Source organism: Alosa sapidissima, chromosome 17 (genome assembly GCF_018492685.1).
Source record: "Alosa sapidissima isolate fAloSap1 chromosome 17, fAloSap1.pri, whole genome shotgun sequence".
Taxonomy (NCBI): Eukaryota; Metazoa; Chordata; class Actinopteri; order Clupeiformes; family Clupeidae; genus Alosa; species Alosa sapidissima.
Genome location: NC_055973.1, coordinates 12,314,231 through 12,342,137, shown reverse-complemented (window position 1 = coordinate 12,342,137; position 27,907 = coordinate 12,314,231). Strand labels below are relative to the sequence as shown.

Genomic DNA, 27,907 nt, shown 5'->3' with positions numbered 1-27,907 from the left:
GTCCAATATCTATTACAGCAACGAGTTCATCACACTCAGCCCATAATATGAAGGCAGGTTTCACAGAGAACAATCTCACTGAGATTGATTAATCTCACAGTGATTAATGGGAGATGAACCATTTTTTTAAGTTGGTTTAACTTAAGGCAACAAACAGTGCAGGCTGAGGCATGAGGAGTGAGTGACTTACCCGGTTGACCTTCTGCAGGCTGGTTGTGGGTAGTGCTGCCAGTGTCTTGTAGTCCAGTTTCAGAGGACCGGCGCTGATGTTCTGAAGAGGGAAGAACAGCAGTCAGAGAGGTAACTAACTAGACAACCTGGCTGGCTGTAATACTGAAGCTGGATTTTCTTTCGAGACAAATCAGAGACAGCTCTTGACAAGAATCGCTCTTTATGAGAAAACATGATAAATGACTAATACTTTGTGGGCAATAATGAAACAACTAGGTGAAGAGGGAGAGCAATGTATATGACAATGAACTCAATATAGATCCATTTTTAAGAGATACTATAGGAGACAGCTCAGTTTAAGACAATCATCCTTAATCTTCTGTTGTTGGCTCAAGATGCTGTTTTTATTCTAAATCCACAAATCCTGAAAAAAGAGAGCCATGTCAGAGGCGACTGGTCCCAGGTGTTGCTGCTGACGCCCCCTGGTGGAGGGGGCAGCTCACCTCGGCCTCCTCCTCTAGCTGCCGTGTGGCCTCCTCGCGCTCCAAACGCATGCGCTCCTTCACCAGAGAGATGAGCGGAGGAGTGGGGGAGGAGGGAGGAAACAGGGTGGTGGAATTTGGGCCGCATTCATTCAGGCACAACCATGTTTGGTTTTACGCACCAGACACACCCACGGACAATACAATAACCACATACATGCAATGCAATGCAACACACACACACACACACACACACACACACACACACACAATGATTGGAGTTCAAGGGCAGGGTATGGGATGAGGTGCGGGCACGGATGAGTGGCAAAAACAACAAGTGTGAAGAGGAAATGGAGTGAAAGAGTGAAATACAAATGAACGAAGGAGGAAGAGATGGAAGGAGTGAAGGGATAGGATGGAATGGGATGGAATGGGATGGAGGAGTGTGGTATGAGTGAAACCCAAACATCCCAGGGTGTGCAGGGAGGGACAAAAGAGAAAAAGAAAGACAGGAAGGAGAGAGAGAGAAAACAACAAAAGAACAAAAGCCACACAAATTAGCAGACTGATTCACATGGAGCGCAGACTGAGAGCAGAAAGCAAAGGGGCCATTTTGGAATGACAAGTCTTCCAGGTCTTTTAGAAGAACTTGTTCATGGGACAACAGGATGCTTTCCATGGACATGTAAGAATTATGGCACACTTTGGGGGCAGTTCTTCATTAAGCTTTGCTGTATGACTATGGGAGATACGCATGTAAAATACTGAAATGAATGTGTGTATAAACCGGAATGTAAAAAGAAACAGCTGATCATTGCGCTTGGTGACTGAGATGAAAAATGTAGACCATAAATGAAAAGAATAAACATAGACATATAACTAACTTACCACTTTCTCCATCTCCTCCCTCTCCCACTGGGAGGTCTCTCTTGCCATCTCTACCTCCTACACATAAGAAGGACAGAGGGAGATGAAGCGCTGGTGAGAACTGAACAGTCGATTATCAGTCAATAAAAACTACAGGCAAAAAATACCCATAAACAAGAAAGAACACTCTTTAAAGCGTGCACATGTAACGGATGCCAGCTAGCTTAGCTGTGCTTGTGGAACGTTGGTAAACCTCACTCCCCGACGCCTCAAGAGTGCTGCTGGCATGCGAGCCAGTAGCCTGGGCTATTGGCTCAATTGTTAACGCGCTCGGCTCCCGATCCGAGGTGCTGCTGTTCGCGGGTTCGAGTCCGGGCGTGTGCAGGGCTGAATCGCGCAGGTTCAACACAACGCAGGTCACACACACTAGCATGTGTTTGGGCACAGGCCCAGAGAGCACACTAGCATGTGTTTGGGCACAGGCCCAGAGTGCACACTAGCATGTGTTTCGGCACAGGCCCAGAGTGCACACTAGCATGTGTTTGGGCACAGGCCCAGCCGAGTGACTCACCTTCTGCAGGATGTCCATCTCCTCAGGGCTGAGGTCTCGGTCGATGGATGAAATGCTCTCCATGCTGTTTTTCCGGACAATCCCACCTGCAAACGGGTTGGCGATGACCCCAGGTGAAGACTGTAGACAATATGGGGAAACACCATGAATGGCAAACAATTATTTTCAATGGGTCAGAAGCGACCCAGGTTCGATTCCCGCCCCGTGGTCCTTTCCGGATCCCACCCCGACTCTCTCTCTCCCACTCACTTCCTGTCATTCTTCACTGTCCTGTCATTAAAGGCATAAAAAAGGCCAAAAAAAAAAAGAATCCCCCAAGTTGTGTCCGAGTTTGCATCTGTGCTTACCTCGATGCCTGTGACGTTGCGAGGGTCGAAGCCGTCGCACACCAGCAGCACCAGCGTGTCTCCGGTGGAGCGCAACACCCGCACCGCCTCCGTGTGAGTCATGCCCAGCAGGCTGTGGTTGCCCACCTCCAGGATACGCATGCCCACCAGCAGCCGTCCGTCACGCGCCGCCGCCCCTGTGGAGCTCACCTGAGAGAGAGGGGGAGAGAGGAGAGAAGAGAAGAGAAGAGAAGGAGATGGAGAGGGGGAGAGAAAAGAAGAGGGGAAGAAAAGAGAAGAGAATGAGAGTGAGAGGGAGAAAGAAGAGAAGAGAAGGAGGGGGAGAAAGAAGAGAAGAGAAGAAAGAGCAAAGTAAAATGGCAGGGGAGGGGAAAGAGAAACAATTAAAGAGTGGAAGAGAGGTGATTAGAGTCCATTATGTATATTTATAAAACGGATAGTTCCGGTCCTTGATTATGATTGGTTGAATCGCGTTCGATGTCGTTGTATATTTTCCCGATATAGCATTTCGTTCTATATTAATGCGCTTAGAATGCATAACGGTTAAAATTCAAAGTTGCTGAGCAACAATTCCACGAGCGGTGGAACTATTCTATGGGGACTCCGCAGAAGAATGGACATTTGTAGATGAAATAGCTTTTACAGTTCATGATTATTTGTTTATTTTGTATACATTTTTAATGCCCGTAATATGTGGTAGCCATTTTATAAAAGCAATAAGCCCCGAGAGGCCGTTCTATATCGTGAATATAGCACAGCTGAGGGGTGTTGTTAGGCACGAAGCGAGCGAAGCAAAGCTGAGTGCCGTTAAACAACCCTCAGCTGTGCTATATTCACAATATAGAACAGCCTCTCGGGGCTTATTGTTTAAATATTATTGTCAGTCTGGTATGACAAATACAGCCTCCTTTGGTAGGAGGAAGTGGTGTATCGTGGTGGTTACCTTGGAGATAAAGATGCCCTCATCTGTGGCGTCAAAGGGGTTTCCAGCGTGGCCTCTGGCTCCTCCTCGAATGCTGATGCCCAGCTTCTCACCAGGCTGCTTCATGATCACGATCTCCTGCTCACAAAAAAGTGAGTTTCCAGTGCATATCAGAGTGATTCTTTGCCATAATTCTCATACAAATGCTCATATCTTCATGACATGACATAAACTAAGGTCACTAGGCATATCATAATGCATACGCATACGAATACATATATAGATACAGCAATCGGAGTGTGTGTGTGTGTGTGCGTGTGTGTGTGTGTGTGTGTGTGTGTGTGCATACCTGCATGCCAGGTGGGGAGGGGTCCCGGCGCACCAGCATGCGGATCTCGTGCTTGTTGGAGAGCAGTGCTCTCACCGCCTCCTGGTGTGTAGCGTGCCGCAGGTCGGTGGTGTTCACCTCCAGGATCCGATCGCCCACACGCAGCCCACTCTGACACGCCAGCCCATGGGGGATCACCTGTGTACACGTACACACACACACACACACACAGGTTAGAGAACACGTATAAAAATAAAAATGTATCTAGGTTACATATCAGTGGCTCTTTAGGTCGGGGGTGTTTACAGAAAGAGGAAGACATCAAATTTAGCATGTGTCTACTTGAAACTTAGTATCTTTAGTATGCATGCGCATATGGATCAATTATGTTGCCATTTACCTTAGAGATGAAGACCCCCGGCTCATTGACGCCAAACGGGTGACTTGCGTGATCACTGCCACCCACGATACTCAGTCCTAGCGGTCCACCTGCTTTTACCAATATCACTTCCTGTGAGGAAAGGAAGCGTCAAGTGAGCATTCAAACCATGTCTTTGTGGGTATTATTCTGATTGGTTTGGTGATCTGGTTGTCAGGCATGCCTTGGCTAACTAATCTTAATTTGGGTATTCAGGGTGACATTTCCCAGGAAATTCTTAGCGAGCACAACAAACATCACTGAAATCTCTGTGCTCTAGGTGGTGGGAACCGGTGAGGAAGTTTGGATCAGTAAGGGACAGCATACATGGTGACCTACTCTACTCGTTTGAACAACATCAGGTGAGATCATTGGGGGGTAGTACTGGCAGGAATGGTTTGGACAGATGAACGGGCTGAGGGCTGGTTGTGGAGGGGAGCATGTTCATGTCTTGGCTGAACACACAACAATGAGGGACATTAGGGTATTCCGTCAGACCTAAAGCTACAAGAAAATGGTCATACCGTGTACCACTTTTGTTCGGGGCATTCAAGGAGCATTTTGAGACAAGTGGCATGAGATAAACAAAATCAAAAAGACAAAGTGTTTAATTAAGAGCATCCCTTTAGCATCCCTAAACCATTTTACTTTAATCTGGAACATTTGATGGTAAAGGAAATGAGTCTCATTTAACTTCCCCATCAAATTAAAATGTTCAATTTCAATTTCCTTAAATTTCAATATTAGGCAGATTGAAGTTGCGGGATCCATGTCTGCGCAGGCTTGGCCACAACATAATAATGCCAAATGCATTTATTGAAGTAATGCTACTGTGCTTTAGTACTTGGACTTGGTATTTCTTCCTCCAATTAAAAGGCAAATAGTCTGGGACAAGAAACCTCTTTACTGTAGGTCTCAGCAAAATGAACCGATATAATCACTTGTTTCTACCTTCAACAGCCATATTTACCAAGCACAGTTTTCCATAATAATGGTAATAATACTTTTAGGACAAAAGAAATATGCTGGTTCATCAGGAATATTAATATGGAATACAACTCTGTCCTTTAGATATAGCTGGGGGGGGGGGGGGGGGGCTCTGTCCCAGCCCCTTTCACCCTTTCTCTCATCCCTCCATCCCCTGAACTCACCTCGATGGGGTACTCGTCCTCCATGGTGCGGCTGAGGTGGTTGGCGTGCTCGTCGTTGGGCTCTTCCTGCTCGGGGGAGTCGGAAGGCTCTGGGGGCGGGGGGGAGTGGGCTCGGCCGCGGCCGGCGTGGGGGCCCTGCTCGCGCTCCACCAGCAGGGCGATGGTGGGGGAGGTGCCGGTAAGCAACGCTACTGCCTGGTCATGCCTGGCCTCTGTCATGTCTACACCATTGATCTGCATCAGTGACAGCCACACAACAACTGGGTGAGACTGGGGCGTTGGGGGGTGCCAGACACCCTCTCCAGGGGTGGGGTTGTACCAACTTTTAAGTGCATGAGGAGAAATCTGTCTATCTGAGTGTGAGGGCCCTTGGGAGACGGGTTTCCTACCTACAGGTAAAAGCAAATCTTTTCTACTGGAGGGGGTGTGCATGTGTGAGAGACTATTATTTCACGTACAGATCTTTTGAAAGATAGTTTGCAAAAAATCTCATGACAATTTAAGTTTCAGTTTTAAATGTTAAGAAATGCAAGGAGGTCATTAGTTAACAAGACAAAGAGCACAGGTCAGTCATCTGGTGGCTGGGTTAAAAAGTTAACAGTAGCTCCACCAGGTGTTAGTGATAGAAACTTGCTGTACTCTTACTTGGGTTAAAACATTTCCAGCAAATCCTGCCTTTCAATGCATATAAAAATCCCATGTCTGTATAACTGCTTTTAAATCAGGCATACATTCCACAGCCATACAGCCTGAGTAAATGGCTGAGTGGCTATCATGCAGTGCCATGTCCAGTATCTAATATGCGTAAAGAGGAGAGAAGGAGAGCGAGGGCCCTGATTGAACGAAACGAGGCAAACAGGAGGAAGAGAAGAGAGAGGGAGGACAGTGGAGCTGACGAGAGAGCGGAGGTGGAAGGGCAGGAGAGGGGAGTGACGGGAGCAAGCCAGGGAGCATTCAGGAAACACTGCTGTGACCACTTCCTGTGTGTGTGTGAGGGCCAAGTCCCATAGTCCAGTTAGTAAGTACCAGTGGCCCTACTGATGTCCTAACTGAAGAACAGATGGATTCATACTTACTGCAAGTATGTGCACTCGTGCCTAAGCTAGACTGATGAGCCAGGCTGTTCAGCTTTACTTATTTAAAACAGAGAGGTGGTTTCAAAAGTGCCGCCTTAAATAAGCAAAGTTGAGAAGACTGAATACATCTGAATACTTCTTGAATGACGGCTTCTTACTTGAGCAATACTTTTGGTTGCTTATCTATGACAATAATGATCTTAAAAGGGCTAAGGCTACTCAAAGCCACAAGCTACATTTAGCTACTCCACTCTTACAAAGTCTTCCAGAGATCGGGTGACGAGACGGCGAACAGAAGCCAGCACTGACCATTCAGTATCAGCGCTTACCATTGGACGATTCATTGCCACCGCAGCTGCTGCTGCTATGGTAAGACATGCGGTTACCATGTCAGCGGGGCCACAGGCTCTGCCCACACACCGCCCCAACACCAACACCCAACACCGAGCAGGACCAGAGTGCGTTAGTGCTCATGCAGAGAGCAAGACAGGAAGAGAGGGATGAAGACCAGAGAGAGGGAGAGAGAGCGAGAGATAGAGAGAGATAGAGAGAGAGAAGGCACAGAAAGATATAGATGCAGAAGGATCCCCGGAGATCCAGAGAGAGGGGCAGCCATGTTCATTGAACAGCACATGTTCTTTCTTTGGCACTGAATCACAGGTGGAGGCAATGCCATTCAGGGTAAGATGGGGAGAAAGTTATAGCAGCAGAGAAATCAATTGTAGACACTGTTTCAGCCAGCTGAAGCATGCAGCAAAAAAACTACCAGGAACAGAACTTTGACGGCCTCAGGTTCAGACAGTGGGATGAACCTCACTGGATCAAATTTAACTGGCTTAACTGAGTGAGGTGGCAAAGGCTGTGGCTTAAATGCCACACGAGGATACATTTTGGGAATAGGTGGCCATAGTGTAACAAGCAATGTAGTGGTAAATAAATAATAAATGTGTTCAATAATGACACTGCCTTTTAAATCAGGAACATTTTTTCCTAGCTGCACACTGGCACACTGATTGTACTGGTGTCTGACTGTTAAGCCTGTATAGGTTAGTTAGCAAAAGCCTGTGTTAAAAGGGAAGACCTGAGGATCACGAGGTAGGAAATATCATGTAGAGGCCCTGCCTTTAGGGAGGTTCAGTAAAATGGGGCCTGAGGGTCATGCATTTGAGGGACAAGTTGACAACAAAGCAGAGAAACATCAGGCTGGAGAATGTTAAGATAGGAGCGAACAAATGCAATGTTCGGAAAAGTAGGCTTTTCAAATTCATTTTCCAGGCACATACTGAAGTTAGACAGAGATGCCATGTAATGGTGTACGTTTTGGGGGTGGGGGGGTGTAGTACTCACAGAGATGACCCTGTCTCCCACTTTGAGGACGTTGTCTCTGGACGCTGATCCGCCCTCTGCAATACGAGAGATGAAAATACCCTGCGGGAGGAGCAAAGAGAGGGTTGGAGAGAAATTCTCAAAATGTACAAGTAATGAAGACAACGTGAGCATGTTAGTGCCCTGCGACGAGAAGATTTTCTGTATAAGAGTAGTTGAAAAAAAAAAAGTTCTGACTTTATATTGCTGATTTTCTCTAGCCTGACATAGTCACTCAATTTTAGTCAGAATTTGAGTCTGATACTGTCCGATTGGATGTGATTATGGTGCGTGTTTCAACTGATACAGGGGTTCTGCTTCTCCACAAATGCCTTAACATTGTTTTCTAGTTATTGCGCTAAATGTCTACCTTTTAGCAACAGCATTTTTGTTAGGAAGAACCGGGAAGAATTAAACGTTTTATTTAAATGTCACTTACAAAGACATTGTACCATACTGAAAGCTAATATTTTGTCACTAGCAACCCACATCTGTCCTCTGTCAAACACAGTTGCATTTTCAGCTCTGAACAAAACCGTTCAGGAGTTCTGGTCCGAACCGTGACTCAGCTCTGGTTCGGGCATAGTTGGTCCACAAGGGAACAAGTCCAGACCGAACTTCCCGACCTCAAATGTTGTGGGCGAGGCAAAGTTCAGCTGGCATCCAGGCTAGATTCCCCCCAAAGCTTGAATTTTTTGTGACATTTTCTGAGCCTTTTTAAATCATTGAAGGCCACATGGGGGACATTCATTTGAGCAGTGTGTCTTCCCCTAGCCTGAGAAAATCAAGTCCTGCTCCGCTAGTTGCGCAACAGGAGACTGAATCACAGGCATTAGGCTGGAACAGCGAAATGACTGAAAAACAGCCACAGCCAAGAGCAAAATGAGTATCAGTGTCAGTGACAGTTGGTGACTAATGCCAGCCTGACCCGGGGGCACGGATTAGGGCTCCATGGGGTGATGTGGGAAGAGCGGGCATGAGAGCCTGGAGGATCTGGCACTGTACCACAGCAGCCATGTACACTGGGGAGGCCAGGGGTGGATGGCGCAACATAGTGCAATAACACACACTCACTTAGCAAGCACTGCTTTCACACACACACACCAACCCCCCAATCTCCCTCTTACACACAAACACACACACGCACACGCACACCCATACACGCATCAATCCTCACCACGTGTACACACACACACACACACACACAATCTACAAGCAGACATAAACTCATTGGCCTTATACTTGTTGTCATATAAACTACCACTATGGGAGGTCAAGAGGGGCTTCCCTCTCTGGTGAGTATGCACTATATTTATCTCCTCGGCTTAGTCATAACCAAAAAGACAAGACTGACCAGATCAGCTGCTCATGGCATGAGATGAAGGACTGTTCGTCAGTTCAAAACCAGCTACCAGGTGGGCAGCATAGCTTCCCAACTGTCAGTTTGCATTCTATAGAAAGGGTTTACATCAAGGAGGCTATAGGGTGGTGGTGGGCCAGCATACTCTCCTTGTGTCAATAACAGATTACTCAAGCGACTATTAAAGCACATCATTTACAAAAAAAACAACATCAATGATACCACAGCTCAATCAATGTACTTTTCTCTACATGCACTCCAACCACACTGTATGTTGACCTAACTTACAAAGAAAGACATTCTTCTACATAAACAACTTCACAACTGGACAAAACAACAACTGCAGAGCACCTCTAACCCTATTTTATACAGTCTATGCGCTAACCTCATGACAAAAGAGTTACATGTAACTAGTCACTAATGCACAGCATTAACAGTCACTTACAAGAAGAAAGCTGTTGACCGGTTATAGCTCCTCCGGAAAGAGCACTTCCAGTTACTCAGCAAAAAATGGATGAGTGGTGCTGTGCATCGCCAAAGCCATTCCAGTAATGTGTAAGTGTGTGTGTGTGTGTGTGTGTGTGTGTGGGCATATGAATGCGTGTGTGTGTGTGCGTGTATTAGAAAGTAGTGTTACGATGAACATGTGGCCAATGCGGAGGCCACCAAAAATACACTTGCCCCCCCCCCCCCCCCACTCCCCTCCATCCAGCAGCCCTATCAGATGTCAAGGACTGCTATTCATATCAGCGTCTCCCTGACGACCGCACTAAACGCTGTTCTTGAACAGACTGACATGGTGGGGGAAAAAAGAACCTTTCCACACACATAAACCTAGCTACAAAGTGGTTCATGATGATGACGGCAGAAAGGCTTAGAGTTGTGACACTGTGAAGGTCAAGGAAAAAGGGGAAAGAACAATGCAACAGCTGAAGACACTGTACGTACTGAAATCTGTGATGTAACCACACAAGTATCTACCATGGTTAAGCAATCATGTAGCAAGAATGGTGAATAAGATCACATATATGGTACTTTCCTACAGAATAGCTGCTAAATGACTTCGCCTTGCAGAATTCTAGTAAGCTCCTCTATGCAGTCCTATGCAGAGCAATCTCACAGAGGAATCCAGTGATCTCTCCTACAGCATGGAAAGACGTCACTACTCTAACAGCCTCAAAAGAAGGAAAACCCAACTCGGCTTACACTCTGAAATATTTAACAGGGGGCAGACCATGGCAGGCTTATACACAATGACACACTTATACACAATGACACCCCTGGACAGGACTAGTGTAAGGGTCGATGACAAGTGACAACAGACACCAGTTAAGGACTTGGGTAAACAAACACACAGCATTTACAAAAAACCTGCCATAAGCAGAGAAGTGCTGTATGTGTGCTGCAAGTAACCTCTAAGGAAAATATGGAAACACATACCAAGTGCTAAAGGCATGTGACCGACCATATAAGTGTGCATGTGACTAAATATAAATGTTGCTGTGTCTCACCGTGTCTCCAGTCCGGTAGGGTGTGGAGCCCTTTCCTCCAGCGATGCTGAAGCCCAGACCCTTGTCGTTGCGCAGCAGGCATGTGGACAGGCGAAAGGTGTCGGTGCTGGGTGCGGGCGAGCCGGGCTCCATGCAGAACGGAACACCGCTGGCGCGCCGCTCCCGCGGGAAGTAGTCGTCTTCGGGCCGCAGCGGCGTGGTGGTGATGGCGTTCTCCGGTTCCACCATCCGCTCCCGCAGAACCGTCATGGTGACGGCCGCACCCGAGCTCCGCAGAGCCTCCACTGCTGTGTGGTGCTCAGCACCCTGCAGGAGGACATCATTCACCTGTGGATGGGAGAGAGAAAAGGAGAGGGGGTTGAAAACTGGAAATACACAGAATAGTATAGACCCTTTCAACAATAAAAACAAAAACAATGCTTGAACGTTCTATTTGGGCCCCAATCTACTTCCTCTGCATTAAGATAACATATGGAATGTTAAAACGGAAGTCTTGTGTGGCCAACTATGATGCTGATAATGGAACTCTCTTGAAAGGGTCCATACGGGTAGACATTTCATTCTCACCTTGGGGTACACCAAGAATCCACACAGATCAGAACAGAATCAATAAACCTACACACACACCAAAGGTCACAGAAATAGTCACACAGAAGGCTTTACCTCTAGGAGTTTGTCTCCCACTTTAACTCCTGCGCGTGCAGCAGGCCCCTCCTCTGACACTCTCGAGATGAAGATGCCCTGCAGACCACAAGCCACAAAACAATCAATCAGCCAACTCGCCAACTCTACACCAGGGGACTAAAACTAAAGTACTAGTATAAGAATTAACTTTGTGTACAAACATATGTATTATCTCCCTGGGTCTGCCTCAAATTTATGGTTGAATTACATAGTTCAAACCAGCCTGGTGGTCATATAGACATTTTGTGATGCGACTCCAGTCATTAATAGAGGATCATCATTCTATGATACTAGATAAATTACAATAGGCGCTTTACCTCATCATCCCCCTTATAGGGTGTGGAGCCCTTTCCACCGGCAATACTGATACCCAGACCTCCTGTCTGCCTGTGGATGGTCAGGGTCAACTGCAAGAGAGGTCACAGTTCAAGTGTCAATGATCACCCCCCTCCCAACACCACCAGTGACCTTCACACAAGCTTCAGCCCGCTGCATACCAACTAAAACATTCACAAAATGGAATTCATGGGGAAATATCTTAGCATTTAGAAATGGTACATAACCACCCTGTGATTCATGAGTAATGTAGTTTAGCTGCTCTTCCTGGTGTGCAGCTGGCTGAAGAAGGTGAGCACTGATTAAAAACATCAGTAGAGTATGCAACAATAACATGCCTTGGACAACGTGATGGACAGACAGACAGTCAACACTGAGTCAGTAGGGCGGACATGTGAATCCAAGTGAAAAGGATTGTGTAAGGAAAAATGCTTTAAGGTTTAACACTAGAGGCAAATCTAGATTTAGCTGAAGAAAGTTTCATTACATACAAAAGGGGAAATCATCATAATCAGCAAATGTGATGACCAAATTACAATCCAGACGCTTTGGATTAACATTCACCCCAGAGTGAGACACAAACATCATCTACATAAACACACATTAACCTACACGAGCATAACTCGGTTTTTATGGACACTCAGAGACACACAATTTCAGGCAGAGGGGGGGACCATAACATGAGTCACAATGCCAAAATACACAAACAACAAACTCCTCCGCAACCAGCAAGATGAGGGAAAGAAGGGGACAAAATGGGTATGGTTAAGGGTAAACATGAGAGAGAAACCATTCCTGACAAGCCATGCAGAGAGCGATTGAGTGAGGGGTGGATGGGTGGGTGAGTGAAGGGGTAGTAGAGGGAATTGGGAGGGAAGGGGGCAAGAACTGTAAGACTGGGAGGGTTGAACTCTGGGAGTCAGTCGTCGGCTCGTCCATAATGCTCTTCTGCTGGAGTTAACTCACACTGGAGACCATATGCAGTGTGTCCATGCAAGTGTGGGCTTGCCAAATCTACTGGAGCACAAAACATACTCTACAAGGACCTTTCGTAAGTGCACATTCATTCAATATGTTTATCTAACTGCAATTATGTGACATCTTAAAACCTGCTTTTATACCTGGTGAAGCTAATGGGTGTGTTAGCTTTAGCCAAGAGATCTAATACCATTCAACTCTGGCATCAGTGTGTTGGTTAAAAAGACTTATTCTTGTTTTTATTATATCATATTGGCTGCTGAAATAGCTATAGCTAATAGTTGATGTGCTCACAGGCGACTTGGGATCATGATGTAACCTGAATTGACTCGGGAGATTTGATGAATTGTGTCGCTATGTTTCTAGAGTGGTAGTTGTTGGTGCCTGCACCAAGGGCTTGCATTTTGGATGGTTGTCTTGCTGATGGGATCATAAATGGTCACAGCAACGAAGAGGATTGATTGAAAATGTGTTGGTATTCATTGGTGCCCACATCAAGGGCTTGGGTTTTGTTTGGTTATGTTGCTGATCGGATCATGAACTGCCACAGCAACGAAAAGATGAATGAACAAAGAATTTGTTGTTAGAGAACCCATCATTTATGTGGAGGGAGGTGGGTCTGAAAGTTGAGCTGAGTAGCTGACACTACTGTTGAGCCTGGACCTAGCTTAATGAAACACCAATGAAGGAAGGTGCCTGTTGGATAACCCCAGTGAAATGCTCACAAAGGCTGTTCTGTTGGTGATGCGCATGAAGGTTGTTTTGTTGGTGATTTTTGTTTAGCTGCTTTGGGGTCCTTAGGTTGTGCAATTATGCTACTGGCAGCGCATGTGATACTGAGAAGCAGGGCCACTACAGATCCTGGCTACAACATGCGGTGCATTTACCAGCCACCAGCCAACTATGCATTGTTGCATGGTTGTAGATTTGCCACTGTAGGAAATCCCCTACCTACAGCACAAGGAAGTTAACAACTTTCCTGTGCATATCTTAGCCAGCCAACCAGAAAATATTACACCTAAATTGGAAAACTAAACCCATGTTGCAGGATTGAAATGTGTCATTGCCTGGTCATCGGGAAGTAATGGCAATGGCCTAGTACCGTCTTCTACCACTAACACATAAAGGATCATGACATTTTTAAGGGTTCTGGCTTTACCGCGTGCCCTGCTTGAAGTAGGGAATATGATGAACCCTGATGGAGAAACCACATCTGAGGTGAAGGGATACTAGAGCAATTTATAGAGATCTATAAGCATCCGTCCCATTAATGGTTAGATGTACATCTTTAAAATATCAAAGGAAATTCAAAGGAATTCTGACTGCTCTCTAGACAGTGAGATTCAGTATAATTAAGAGTGGGCAATTAACCGTGTAGCTAGATTCTTACTGGTACTGCTATAGTACTTGGAGTTAAACAATTCTTTAGGGTGAGTTGAAAGGCAACGAGGATTCTCTTTCTATGTCATTATGTATAATGTTAATGGTAAATGAGGTACGTGTTCTGATTATTTCATACCAACATACACTTGTTTTCAACCTTAGTGTTTGTTTAAAGCAGTAAATGTGTGGCGAAATTATGGAACTGTTTCAGTAGTCTGAAATAATATGGCACTGCCATATTGACTAATGGAAGAACTTTTGAGGGCTTGCTTATGTAATAATTTGATCAACAACATCTGTTGGAGAGAGCTTCTTCCACCTTGATTTTGTCGTGGAACTAAGCTCACTGATTTGGGCTCAGAAAACATATAAATTGATTATATAGGGGGGAAAAAATGCTTCTTGTTGAAGTGTCCCATCGGCACTAAACAATTCTGCAGCCTCGCAGATGGATTTATAAGAAAGAGATGGGACGTCGTGGGGAGATGTGAGTAGAGTAGTAGAAAGAGAGGGATCAAGAGGAGGGAGGGAAGGAAACCCCAGAGCTGTGCAATCCTTCTGGTAGGGGAGAGGTGTGGAAAGATGCCAAGTAAACTTCATTCTCAAAAAAAAAAAAATATGATGTACATAAAAACATCACATCCTTTGCCACAGATGGCGTCCAACCTGGAAAGGAGACAAAAAGCAAAATAGAACCGCCGGTCTAAAATGCCTCAGCTTTCCAGTACTTTGACTTTATCAGCACTTCCATTGTCTCTCCTAACCAGAAGGTGGCTACACTCTGGTGCCTCAGAAGTGAGTTTGGGGGTTGTTTGTCCCGTGGCATTGGGTTGGATTAATCATGGAATTTTCATGGGTTGCTTAGGTTGTTTTACGTTGGAGAAGAGAGAAAGAGAGGCGGATGTACACAGAGAGAGAGAGTGAGAGAGAGATAGAAAGAGAGAGAGAGGTAGGTTGGATGGGAAAGAGAGTAGGTACAGACCTCTTCCTCCTCAATTCGAGCAGGCTCAATCAGCAGATTATTGACTTGATCAAATGACACCCCCTGTTAGGATAGGAACCAGCGAGAGGCATGCGGATTAGTGAGGCCAAAAAATAAAAACCTGCACTCATACCCACACACACACACATACACACACAACAAAATGAAACAAAACAAGAATGAGGACAATAAAGAAAAATGGACAAAAAAGTGACATCACTCTCTCAGGCACACACATTCATTCTTTCCGTATGAATGCTCTGCATAAAAGAAGCATGCTCAGTGGCAGAAATAACTGAAAAGGGCCCTCGTTCAAAGCAGGGGTGTGAATTTAGAAAATCCCCAGGATGGAGGCACCTCCACTGGGCTTTTGTCGTCTGCTCTGTTGGGCGCCACTGAGCAGCAGCAGGCTTTTCTTTGCTAGGCCACCCAGGCCAATCACAGATGCAGGCAGAGGTGGAGAGTCGAGACCAGGGACGCAGTGAGCGTGCTCAGAGCGTGGGGAAGAGAGAGGCGACAGTGTGAGGGAAAAGCAGTAACCTCTGCCCAAAGCAACGGGCAAGTCCAGAAAGCCAAGTCACCAAAGCTTAAGGTCGGAAGGTATCTGACAACTATAATCTGAATAATAAAAGTACCTACTTACAGATGTTAGGACTTATTTTGTATAATGAAATGATAAAAGCAGTAGAGGGGGCATCATAGAAATTAATAAATCTAGAGTCTTAAATGTTGGCAAGTAAGTAGGAAGCAGGTACCTATTTCTGGATACATTGTGGTAAACAGTTTCCCTTTACGCTTCATATATTTTGGGAGCAAACAGTTACGGGAAGTGATTTGAACAACTTCAAAAGCACTACTTCTCTTTCATTCTACAATTTCCTGTTTCCTAGGCCTATTGGTCGTTGGGTCTCAAAGTTTCCACCACTGCCACGCATATCCTCTGGAGGGTGATCTCACACACACACACACACACACACACACACAAAGACACTTCCGACATACATATTGTATGTGTACAGTAACAATCCCACAGGACAGAACAAAAACACAGCATTCATTCAGGTTATAACACACACACACACACACACACACACATCTTAACCCATGGTCAAATATCATGGGCTGTAACACAAACACACTCATACAGACACACACATTGCAGGCTGTGGCTTTTTGATCCCTGATCCCTGATCCCCTCTCTGTGCATTTAGGTAAATGTATGCTGTAAGGTGGCCATAGCAGTACAGATGCATGTGAGGAGAAAACCTGTCGGGGCTCAGAGAACTAAGACTAGATGGTGAGGGACATATACTCAGTAAAACGGGACTAGGCTGGGACAGGTCTGTACAGTGACCCCTTGTCTACTTCTCTGGTCTCAAGAAATAAACAATTTAACAAATCCACTATGACTATATCTATCTATCTATCTATCTATCTATCTATCTATCTATCTATCTATCTATCTATGCCATTTTTCTAACGCTTTATCAGAACATGCCCTGGAGTAAAAGAAATGATCATGTCAGAATCATGATGACATTGAGGTGAACCTATGGTCCTATAAACTTAGAATTGACTCATACCATTACTTGCCATACTGAACAGCATACAAGTCGGGGCAAACCTACAAAACAAACCTCTAAGTTGAGAGAGGATCAAGGATCTAATGAGAAGCTGGTAAAGCAAAGCACTGAAAAAATGGCATAGTTATCATTTATTTACATCAATTGTGATTGTTGTTATTATAGATCAATTAGAATCAGAAGAATGTGTACTTGGTTATTTTCAGGTCAGTTCGCCTCACTCACACTCACACACATACATACACACATTCACACTTCAGTGCAAAAGTCAGGGGGCACTTTTCAAGGGTAGTGGATTGGCTCAACAGAAATGAGAAACAGCAAATAATGTGGTGGAAATGAAGCGCGCTAAAGGTGTGGACAGAGACACAGGCAAAATAAATGGGGGCAGAGAGAGGTTGAAGGGAGGGACCAATGTGGAGAGACCTGGAGCAGGAGGGGCCAATGACAAGGGAGAAGAGGGGGCTTCTGTCATTTGAGATCCCTCCCTATCAGGAAGACCTTCATAACGGCCCAATAACGTTCCCAATAACGTTCATAACGGCCCAATAACGTTCCCAATAACGTTCATAACGGCCCATTAACGTTAGCGCTTGAGAGTTGACAGGCTAGCGTAAAACATTTGCATGTGTGTTTTTGTGTACTGGAGTCTATCTGACTGTCAGGGTGTGAGATGACGGTGTGCTGGAATAGCCTGTTAAGAGACACCTCATTTAAATGGAGAAGGAAGGAGTGTGTGCAGACCAGCTCAGGGAAACTGATTCATGTTTATCAGAGGCCTCTGGTGTTCAGTTTACTAAGCTTGTAACCGAGCCTCTGTATTGGCTCACACTGTCCTGGCCAAATTGCATGAGGAAGTTTATGTGCGTGAGAAAGTTGTGTGTGTGTGTGTGTGTCTGTGTGTGTCTGTGTGTGTGTGTAGAAGGGTCTCCAATTATTACTTTTTGTGTCTCTTTACACTTCCACCAGTGCACACTGTGAAACCTGTAAGTGGTACTGAGGGGAGACGCACAGACAGCACTGGGACTGTCTGTCAATCAGCTCAACAAAGAAGCAGCACAGAGAGAAAGAGCTGTAAACATCAATCAATCAACCAACCAACCACCATCACAAAGATAATGAAAAGCTCATCCACATAATCTGAAACCATGCAGTTGCAACTGACATATTCCCGTGACAACAACCCAAATGCATAGTGCATGATAGTAAGATGAACACTTATTCCTGTGCATCTTAATGTGTGCAAGTGCCTATGTATGTGTCTCCAGGCAAATTGCAAAATGCAAGGTCAGTTAACATGCATTTCAGTCAATGCTAAAACTACACCCAAACGCTAGTGTTCCTGTGTTTGTAATGCAACATTCATGTGTCTCTCTATTCAAATGTGTGTATGCTTGTGTATTTGACTTCTGCTGATACAACGTTTGCACAACAAAATGTTCAGTCCCTAGTAGAATAGCCTTTGTGCATAAACCTAGAAGCTGTTCTAACAATAACAACACAACCACACTGAGCAGATGCCCCTCCCCCTTTCTCCTCTAGCCAATCCCAGCTGGAGCTGGCCCTGGATCTTACCTTGACCGGCTGCAAGGAGGAGTTGACGTGCAGCAGCCGGCTGTTCTCCAGCTCTGGGCCCGGCGTCCGCTGAAGCAGCGGCGTAGAAGCGCTCACCCCTTGCTCCTCATCATCCTCCTCTTCCTCTCTCTGTCTCATGTCCTTTCGCTCCTCCTCTTCCTCCTCCTCCTCCTCCTCTTCTGCATTGTTCTGCTCGTGCGGGGAGTGGGGGAGGCTATCGGGGTTGTAGCCCTGTAGCAGGAGGGCGGCCACGGCCTCGGGCTTGGGCAGCTTGGTGATCTTGAAGTGCTTTTTGTAGTGTGGGGTGTCCTTGCGGATCAGGCGCTGCTTCTGGCCAGGGTATGGGGGAGGCGGCTCGGCGTTGTCGTCGCTACCGCCATCGTCATTGTCCTCGTCATCGTCTTCATCATCGTCACCGCCTCGGATGATGGGTTCCTCAGCAAAGTGCACAGTGGGCTGATGGGAAAGACAGGACAAACAGAAAGATGATCATTACTCAAGAGTCATTAATATTGCGGTCCAACACCTTCAGCAGCCGAAAGCAGCAATCTTCTGGTTCAGACATACAGTATTATTATTATTATTAATATGATTATGAAGCAGACATTTAAACGTATATTTCTGTGTTTAAGAACCTTTTGAGATGGCCCACTCTACTGAACATGATTGTGAGTCTGTCACTCGCTTCAAACAAATGATATAACAGTGTTGCAGTTATCTGGCATGTGATCAGGTAACCGCTGCACTCACTGTCAGACATATAAAGGCTCTCAGTGTGGACAGGAAACGGGCTATTTTTAGGTTTCTCACCTCAATATACTCCACCTCCATCTCATCTAGTTCCTCGTCCTCCTGGTCGTGTCTGTGGCCGTCCACCAGAGCCTCCCTCTGGTTGTTGAGGCCCTGCCTCTCATCATGGGAGGTCGCAGAGGCAGTGCTGTTGGAGGCCTGAGAGTCGTGGCTTTGATTGGACACTCCACTCAGGCGCTTCTCCTGCAACCAATTATAAAAAAGAATAATTAATGCAGTGATGCACAACACCAATTTACACTAGACTGAGAAATTAACACTCAGTCTAGACTCTAGTGTGACTCACTACTTTTCTGTTGGCAGACTTGAATAATCCCGATAGAAGTAGAAGCTGGTGGCGAGAATTTCTAAATATCCCTCATATCTTCATATTGAGTAAAATATTTACATGAGCAAGAGTGGTAGTATGCTTGTGTGTGTGTGTGTGTGTGTGTGTGTGTGTGTACCTCTGAGTCGGGAGACTCCAGGTCCCCGTCTGGTTTGGCGGTGTAGGCCTCGTTTCTGCGCTCCTCGATCACCTTCTTCATCACCTTCAGCTCGCTGGGGTGGGGAGTTGCCCTGCGCTGGAGACCCTGCTAGGAAACACATGAGCACACACCAATGTTAGTATAGACGCTCTGATACATTAACTCATAAGCACACATCAATGTTAGTACAGACGCTCTGATACATTAACTCATACACTTCTGAAACACTTCAAATCAGTATCACCATGTTTGTAATTTCTTATCAAAGGTTTCCAGAAATCTGTTTAATTCCATTCTGCTTTGATAACTTGTTGTGTCCAGGGGCAACTGTGGCCTACTGGTTAGGGCTTGTAACCGGCACGGCTGAAGTGCCCTTGAGCAAAGCACCTAACCCCTCACTGCTCCCCGAGCACCGCTGTAGCAAGGCAGCTCACTGCTCCGGGTTAGTGTGTGCTTCACCTCACTGTGTGTTCACTGTGTGCTCTGTGTGTTCACTAATTCACGGATGGGATAAATGCAGAGACCAAATTCCTTGTATATGCTTGTATACTTGCCCAATAAACCTGATTTACATTTACAGATTATTCCTTATAGATTTGCAATGTAGAGCAGGATAAGGCCCTACAATGGCATTGTATCCCTTCTTCCCCACTGTCCTCAGGCTACTGCTGGTCCTGTGCTGTTGGGGTGGGTGCCATGGTTCTAACAGTGCGCTTACCCTTCTCTCAGCAGCAGCTTCGTCGTCCTCTTCCTCTGGCTTGGCCTCCTCTTGGAAGTGGATGACCGACACGCGGTTAAGGTTGCTGTCTGTCCAGGACTCATCCACACTGTTCTGTAGTAGGTTCTCTGTGGGCGAAGGGGAGAAAAGATAAGGCATGCATTAGAATTGGGGTGTCAGAAGGAGATGGAGAGGCCGTTGACTTTGTGTGTGTGTGTGTGTGTGTGTGTGTTTGTGTGTTTTAAGACTCACCAAGGCTGGGCGTGGGTTGCTGGGGTAGGAGGTAGCAGGTTAGCACCTTCTCTCCGGTCTGCTCATCATCCTCGGTCTGGAACTTGAGCATGGGCTGCGACTGGTTCTCTGCCAGCCACATGGCTTTCAGGTTCAGGTTAGCCAGAGCAAATGGCAGGTTCTGCAGTCTGAGAGACAGCAAAGGACAGAGAGAGATAGATATGTACAAAAAAGAGACAGCAAGGCGTGGTTGTTAATACTGTATTCATTTAACATAATAACCTGATCATTCGATTAGAAGTGTGTTGACTAAAACAATTTCATGTTGTTGCTTACAAAGATGCCTGTGTGCACATTCACACATTTGTAAACAAAAGCAGTGGAGCCACATACAAAAGCCTGATAAAAGCCTTATTGATATTGGCAGCCATATAGAGATCTAATTTCCTCCTTCCAACTAGCCACACACTTACACACACAAAGGAAAGTATCACTTTGGGGTGTGGCTCCGTCAGGTATAACATGACCTCACTGCAAAATGATGGTCTAATGGGTAAGCATTAAGCTTTCCGCTGGTGTGTATGTGTGTGTGTGTGTGTGTGTTTTGTTTAACTTGAAAATGAGTGCACGTCTCAGATAGTTTGCATGTATAAATGCTTGTATAAAAAGATGCTAGTCCAGTGTATGAGCTGCGTGTGAGTGTCTCGGGGTGTGTGTCCATTCACCTGTTCCCAGCCACGTCCAGCACGTGCAGCTCGGTGGCGTCAGCGAGCTCAGCGGGCAGCTTGGCCAGCCGGTTGTCCCGCAGCGAGAGCACGTTCAGACAGGCACAGCCGCCCAGCTCAGGGGGCACCGTGCCAAGCCGGTTCCGGTCCACGTTCAGGTTGGTCAGTTTCTTGAGCTTCCCCAGCGAGCGGGGCAGAGACTGCAAGAGGGGTGGGGGCAGACCCATCCGCCAACCATTAGACCATCTGCATGCCATTTCCCCTTAAATACTATCAGGACTATACCCACTGTGGATTTACATGCTCAAATAGACCAATTAAGATAGTATCTCTATTACTGGCTGTCTGCCCATTACTGGACAGTACAAGGAGACTTTGTCTGTGTGTTTATCACTCAGATCTGACTAAGTGAAGCGAGTAAATAGCCTGAGAGTGGTCCTGTCTCCTGAGCTGTAACCAGAGGCCCTCACACACATGTAACACATACACAAGTACAGGCTAATGGGACAGTGCGCTGAGTACCTGCAGGAGGTTCTCGGTCAGCATGAGTTCCGTCAGGTTCTCACACTCTCCCAGGGAGTCTGTGAGTTGCAAAAGCCGGTTCTGGTCCACTTTCAGAATGGACAGTTGCTTCAAGGAGCCTGGGGGTGGCATTGTACATTTGTAAGCATGAGACACACTAGGTTAAACACACACACAAACACACACACACACACACACACACACACACTTTGATACAACAAGAGGAATGAAATGTTTTAGACTCCTTTTGGGTGATGTATTTAACGCTCAGATGGTAACAAAAAATACTCTGTATCCACATTAAAGTCATGAATAAAAGAAAAGTAATCAGACCCTTGTTATACTCAAACCTTACAGAAAAATACCAAGTGACCTTTACTGCTATAAAAGTGCACTACCACTAGGGGTCAGTCTGTCATAGGCTCATATCTAACTCACCAATGGTGCATGCATATGCCCTAAAATGCTTTGGTGGGATGGTCTATGCCAGCCCCTTGAACGAATCCTACCCTCTCAAATAATGATAATGGCTAATGACGGGCAACAGAACATTTCCGAATAACACATCTAAGCCTCCTCCCTCCACCCGTTCTCTTCCCCACTCCTGGGCTCACCGATGCTGTCGGGGATGACCTCCAGGAGGTTCTGGGAGAGCAGCAAGTCTGTGAGAGCCAGCAGGCCGCTGAGCTCATTGGGCAATTCCTCCAGACGGTTCTGGGAGATGTCCAGGCACACAAGTCGGCGCAGGTTTCCCAGCTCCTTGGCACAGGGGGAAAAGACTGTTAAAACCCTGGAACATGGGAGTCAGACCTGGACTGTGGAGTAGAGACCAGGACTGTACCCCTGCCAAAATGCTTTGGCTACACTAAGTTTTTGGTAGAGCCTCCAAAAACCCTGGCAAAAGACATTTGAATGTATTTAAGAATAGCATTAGGGTCAAATATAGAATATTGTAAATATATTAAGTTCTATCATTTCAAATAAGTTCAGCCAATGGCAAGAGACCACAACACCTAAAAGCGTAAACTAGCTAAGGCGTTGGCTCGGATCGAGACAAAGAGCGGCCAATGAGGCGCGTGATGTACTCACAGGTGGCAATGAGGTCAGCTGGTTCCTGTCTAACCACAGCTCACGCAGGTTCGGGAGGGCTCCCAGTGTGTCCGGCTGGGTAAAGACCAAGGAGGGAGACAGGTGTGTCAGACAGAGAGGGGGGAAGAAAAAAAAAAAAAAAAAAAAAAAAAAAAAAAAAAAATCACCTGAGCAGAATGAGGTAATGCAGGTGATTTAGTCGGTGGCCTGTTGAAGGGTGTGTATGCATGTGAGAGAGTGTGTGTGGTGTGTGTGACTGATCACACACTTCCAGGCTAAACAAACACCGTTTTACCGTACACAAACCACCTCTTAAGGACTGCTCTGCTCTCTACAGGATAATAGATAAACACTGCTATCTACAACCAGCCTATGAAAATCGATTGCACAATCGATTGGACCAACCAACATAAGTTTCGAAAACTAAAATAGGGAATCGATTTTAACCAAATATGTACACTATTAATTTTAAACGAATTAAACAAATGAAAAAGATAGATGTAACAAAACTCAGGAACAAGCAGAAAAATAACAAAGAATTCCGAAGTGCAGTAAGCATTGCGAAAGCTAAAAAGAAAATTCCCACCAATTTTAGGCACCGGAAACAGCTTTTTCGGCTGCTGTGCTGCTGGTGTTTTGCCAAAAAATTGAGGACAACGCGATCAACCTGTGCGACATAAGAGATACGAGTGATAGGCCCTAATAACTTGAGGAGTTCGATATGGAAGCACTTCGGGGTTTGGGTATATCAAACTATGGAGAAGGACAAAGCGGTATGCAAACTGTGCAGTCATGAGTTCTATGTAGGCGTATGTTTGTTTGACATTTCTAATTGTAAATGCAGCCACGTTGAAGCCTGCAGTAATGTTTTTCACTGATGTTATGGCAGTCCACTCTGCTTATTGTTTTTCGAGAATGTTGCACTCCTGTTTGTCATTGTGCACGAAACTTCACGCCATTGTGTGTCCCTACACAAAGCGCCCCCTTTACGTTCGTCCTAATGTCTGTTAGTTGTTCGTGGATTGTCCTATATTTGGCATTGAAAATTGAAACGTCTCTAGACATGAAAAATCGATTTTACACTTGATTCAATGAACAATTATGTCTCAAGAATCGAACAGGATTTTTTTACAAAAGTTACAGCCCTACCTATAACCAACCAGTCTCTACAGCATTTTCCAAAAGCTATTTTGCCGCTGGAAAGATAAGCTAAAACTAAAAGCTAAGCTAAAACATGCGTCTAGTGTATGTCTGCGTGTGTGTCCATGTGTGTGTCCGTGTGTGTGTGTGTGTGTGTGTTGCGCATGCCCTCAGTAGACAGCACTGTGCCGGGCACTTTTTCCTGACATCACCCTCACCAGGCCAGTGGGTATTGTTTACCCGCTCTCTGCGTGGCACAGGGTGTTCCCACTACAATGGCGAGACAACAGATTGAGGAAAAAGTGTGTTTAAAAATCAGAGCGAGTGATCCGTTAGAAAGATGGAGAGGGGGAGAGAAATGGGTCATTGATACCCTAGGGTTCTAGTGACATGGGCTGCTTCACAGCCTCAGTGAGCATCATGTGCTCACTCACACACACACTCACATGCACGCTCACACACGCTGCACCACAAGAGTGCTCAGGTAGCCATCTACCACTGCTCTGAGTAGGAGGTGTATGGGAGCAGAGGCTAAATTTAGAATGTTGGTGTGGTGAGAAGGTAGCAGTGAGAAGGTGTTTGCCGTAGATTACACGCCTCATTGTGTGTGTGTGTGGGTGTGTGTGTTTATTCAGTAGCATGTGTGTACTGTATGTAAGGGGCTAATCAAACATCACACTCAGTACCTCATCTGTCACTGTGCATTGAAAGAGATTGCAGCTTTTCATTCATCTGTTGAGGACTGACAGTCACACTGCCACTGAGGGCTCAAAGAGAGTGATTCATGTGCGTGTCATACATGCAGTGAATGTATGGTGTTTGAGTTTAAATGCAGTCTTTATATTTCAGTGCCTTTGTCGGTGTGTGTGTGGAGGGGTTGCTTCTGCCTACCAGGACTTCCAGCACATTGCTGCCCAGATCCAGCTGCTCCAGTTTTACAAGAAAGGACAGAGACCTGCAGGGGGAAAGGAGGGGAAAAAATTTAGAAAAAAGAGAGAGAGAGAGAGAGAGAGAGAGAGAGAGAGAGAGAGAGAGAGAGAGAGAGAGAGAGAGAGAGAGAGAGAGAGAGAGAGAGAGATGAGAGAGAGAGAGAGAGAGAAGTAGGAGGGGTGTTACAGAACAAACCTTCAAACAGAATGGTGAAGAAGGATATGGAGCATGTGAGTCCAGCCAGACACAGGAGATATCTGCAGGGCTTGCGTGCGTGCATGTGTATGTACACGTGACATCTTGGTGTACAAATTTCTCTGTATGTGTAAGCTAGTTGATCACTTTGTGTATTGTGTGTGTGTGTGTGTGTGTGTGTGTGTGTGTGTGTATGTACGTACGGCAGGGAAAATACAGTGCTGGCCAAAAGTATTGGCACCCATGCTAAAGTTGACTGAAAAGAGGAATATAAAATAGCCCCACATCATTACATACCCTTCACCATACCTAGAGATTGGCATGGGTGTTATTTCAGTTAGCCTATTAGCTGGTTTGATTTGCATTGAGCTCAATGAGCATCAAACCAGCTAATAGGCTAACTGAAATAACACCCATGCCAATCTCTAGGTATGGTGAAGGGTATGTGATGATGTGGGGCTATTTTAATTCCAAAGGCCAAGGTAATTTTATCAGGACGCACAGTATTCTGGATCCATGAAATAACTGGCCTTTAAAAATAAAAATCTGCCTGTCTCTATGGGAATTTAACATAGGGGTGCCAATACTTATGACCCCTGTATTTTAAGGAAGAACATTTATTTATTTATGATACATTATTCATTCACTAAGAAAATTGGTGTCCTTAAAGGTTAGATATTTCTTCATTTTTCACTTAAGGCATTAAGATCAATTTCCAAAAGATGATTTTATATTCCTCTTTTCAGTCAACTTTAGCATGGGTGCCAATACTTTTGGCCAGCACTAAGTATACAGTGCTGTACGTCAACATTTTTTTCAGTAAGTATACTTCCAATGAGGCTATTTGCATGAAATTTTCACCGGACATTAGTATTAACTCAGATAATCCACCCATATAAAAAAAATCCAAACATTAAAGTCCATAGGTAGAGTTATGTGTAATAAAGTGGAATGACACAGGAAAAAAGTATTGAACACGCCTGCTGAAATTTCTGAAATACTTTGTAGAAAAGCTTTTATTTGTAATGACAGCTTCAAGGCATTTCCTGTATGATGAAACTAATCAGTCACAGTATTCTGGTGTGAGTTTGGCCCATTCTTTTAAACAGATAGTCCTTTAATATTGAAGATTCCAGGGGGTCCCTCTTGTGAATCCTGATCTTTAGTTAACTTCCAAAACTGTTCAATTGGATTGAAGTCAGGGCCTTGATTTCCTTTCTCTGAAACCAATTGAGAGTTTCCTTTGCTGAATGGTTTGGGTCATTGTCCTGCTGGAAGGTCTAGCCATGTCTCATCCTCATCATCCTGGTGGATGTAAAGATTCTCCCGGAACAAAATGACTCCATTCATCATTCCTTCAATTGTATGAAGTCTGCTAGTATCATGAGATGAAAAACAGCCCACACCATGATGCCACCACCTCCAAACCTCACTGTTGGTAGGGTATTTTTAGGGTGACGCACAGTGCCATTTCTCCTCCAAATATGGTGTGTAGTATGACATCCGAAAAGTTACATTTTGCTCTTGCCTGACCAGGATACATTCTCTCAGTATTTCATAGGATTGTACAAATGTTGTGTAGCAAACTTGCATAGAGCTTTGACATGTTTTTTCTTCAGCAATAGAGTCATGCGGGATGAGCGTGCATAGAGGCCATGGCGGTTGTGTGCATTACCTATGATTTTCTCTGTAACAATTGTACCTGCTGCCTCTAAGTCTTTCTGGAGCTTTCTCCGAGTGGTCCTTGGCTCTTGGGCTACTCTTCTGACTTCCTGGTCAGAAATCTTGCAAGGAGATCCTGTGCATGGCCAGCTGATGATGCAGTGATGTTCCTTCCACTTGCAGATAATGGTTACAATACTGCTCGCTGGATGATTCTGAAGTTTTGAAGTACATCTGTAACCAGTTCCATTGATATGTTTTGCAACAATAAGGTTGCAAAAGTCTTGGGAGAGCTATTTGCTTTTACCCTTCATCATGAAATGTTTCTTGTGTGACACCTTGGTAACAAAAAACCTTTTTATAGCCTACCAGTATGTACTAACCCAGCTAATATAAATTTGCACAGATAGGAGGGATAATTTCTCTAACTACTTATAGATTCCAGTTTGTTCCTTGCCATTCCTTGCCTTTGTGTACTGCTTTTTCTTAGTGTGTTCAATACTTTTTCCCTGTGCCATTCTACTTTTTTACTCATAACTCTACTTTTAGACATTAATGTTTGTATTTTCATATGTGTGGATTACCTAAGTTAATACTAATGTCCGGTGAAAATTTCATGCGAATAGACTCATGGAAGTATACTTACTGAAAAAAATGTTGACGTGTTCAATACTTACCCCGCTGTATGTATGTATGTACATGTAAATGTTGTTTGCAGTGAGAGCTGCTTTTTGCGTGAGTGTGTGTGTGTGCAAATCTATATATCTAGATCTATATACAAGGCAAGGCTATAATTTCAGTGTGTGCCTGTGTATACACAGTATGCATCACAGCATGCCAGGGTACCTGTGTGTATCAGTGCTTGTGTGCAGATATGCGTATAGAGAAGTGTGTGAGATAGAATCTGTGTGTGTGTGTGCGTGTGTGTGTGTGAGAGCTAGCTAGCTTGTCTACAGCAGCTACCCCTCTACTGTAACACACACACACACTCACACACACACGCACACACACACACACAATCCAGACAGCCTGCTGCTGAGCCAGCCTATCTGACACGTCCACCATCTGTCATCTCTCACAATCTGTCATCTCTCACAATCTTCCCCCACTCACTCACACACTCTGTCGCTCTCCATCTCCCTCTCGCTCACCACCCTTTCTTTCTGTTCATGTCTTTGTCTATTCCCACTCTTACAATCTTGTGCTCTCTCTTACCATCTCTCAGGGAGAAATGATGAGTGACCTAACAAGTAGTGTGTGTGTGTGTGTGTGTGTGTGTGTGTGTGTGTGTGTGTGTGTGTGTGTGTGTGTGTGTGTGTGTGTGTGTG

General features: G+C 45.3%; 1 protein-coding gene across 16 annotated transcripts in view; it reads right to left on the bottom strand.

Moving 5' to 3' along the window:
- The window catches only part of scrib (scribble planar cell polarity protein), an 85,038-nt gene that overhangs the window by 20,382 nt on the left and 36,749 nt on the right, over positions 1 to 27,907 (bottom strand). For 13 of the 16 annotated variants that reach the window (XM_042067916.1, XM_042067917.1, XM_042067924.1 and 10 more), the window contains exons 6-29: positions 24,684 to 24,747; positions 22,653 to 22,727; positions 22,178 to 22,322; positions 21,564 to 21,682; positions 21,042 to 21,241; positions 20,338 to 20,504; positions 20,086 to 20,213; positions 19,347 to 19,475; positions 18,901 to 19,083; positions 18,091 to 18,546; positions 14,933 to 14,995; positions 11,571 to 11,660; positions 11,233 to 11,310; positions 10,570 to 10,896; positions 7,681 to 7,761; positions 5,258 to 5,491; positions 4,089 to 4,199; positions 3,710 to 3,886; positions 3,382 to 3,498; positions 2,439 to 2,627; positions 2,092 to 2,211; positions 1,542 to 1,598; positions 675 to 731; positions 191 to 271 (exon numbers count right to left, since the gene is read on the bottom strand). In XM_042067916.1, coding sequence (XP_041923850.1) covers positions 191 to 271; positions 675 to 731; positions 1,542 to 1,598; positions 2,092 to 2,211; positions 2,439 to 2,627; positions 3,382 to 3,498; positions 3,710 to 3,886; positions 4,089 to 4,199; positions 5,258 to 5,491; positions 7,681 to 7,761; positions 10,570 to 10,896; positions 11,233 to 11,310; positions 11,571 to 11,660; positions 14,933 to 14,995; positions 18,091 to 18,546; positions 18,901 to 19,083; positions 19,347 to 19,475; positions 20,086 to 20,213; positions 20,338 to 20,504; positions 21,042 to 21,241; positions 21,564 to 21,682; positions 22,178 to 22,322; positions 22,653 to 22,727; positions 24,684 to 24,747 — 3,448 coding nt within the window. The remainder of the gene's footprint in view (positions 1 to 190; positions 272 to 674; positions 732 to 1,541; positions 1,599 to 2,091; positions 2,212 to 2,438; positions 2,628 to 3,381; positions 3,499 to 3,709; positions 3,887 to 4,088; positions 4,200 to 5,257; positions 5,492 to 7,680; positions 7,762 to 10,569; positions 10,897 to 11,232; positions 11,311 to 11,570; positions 11,661 to 14,932; positions 14,996 to 18,090; positions 18,547 to 18,900; positions 19,084 to 19,346; positions 19,476 to 20,085; positions 20,214 to 20,337; positions 20,505 to 21,041; positions 21,242 to 21,563; positions 21,683 to 22,177; positions 22,323 to 22,652; positions 22,728 to 24,683; positions 24,748 to 27,907) is intronic. The other 3 variants (XM_042067918.1, XM_042067919.1, XM_042067921.1) reach the window with 3 other exon arrangements.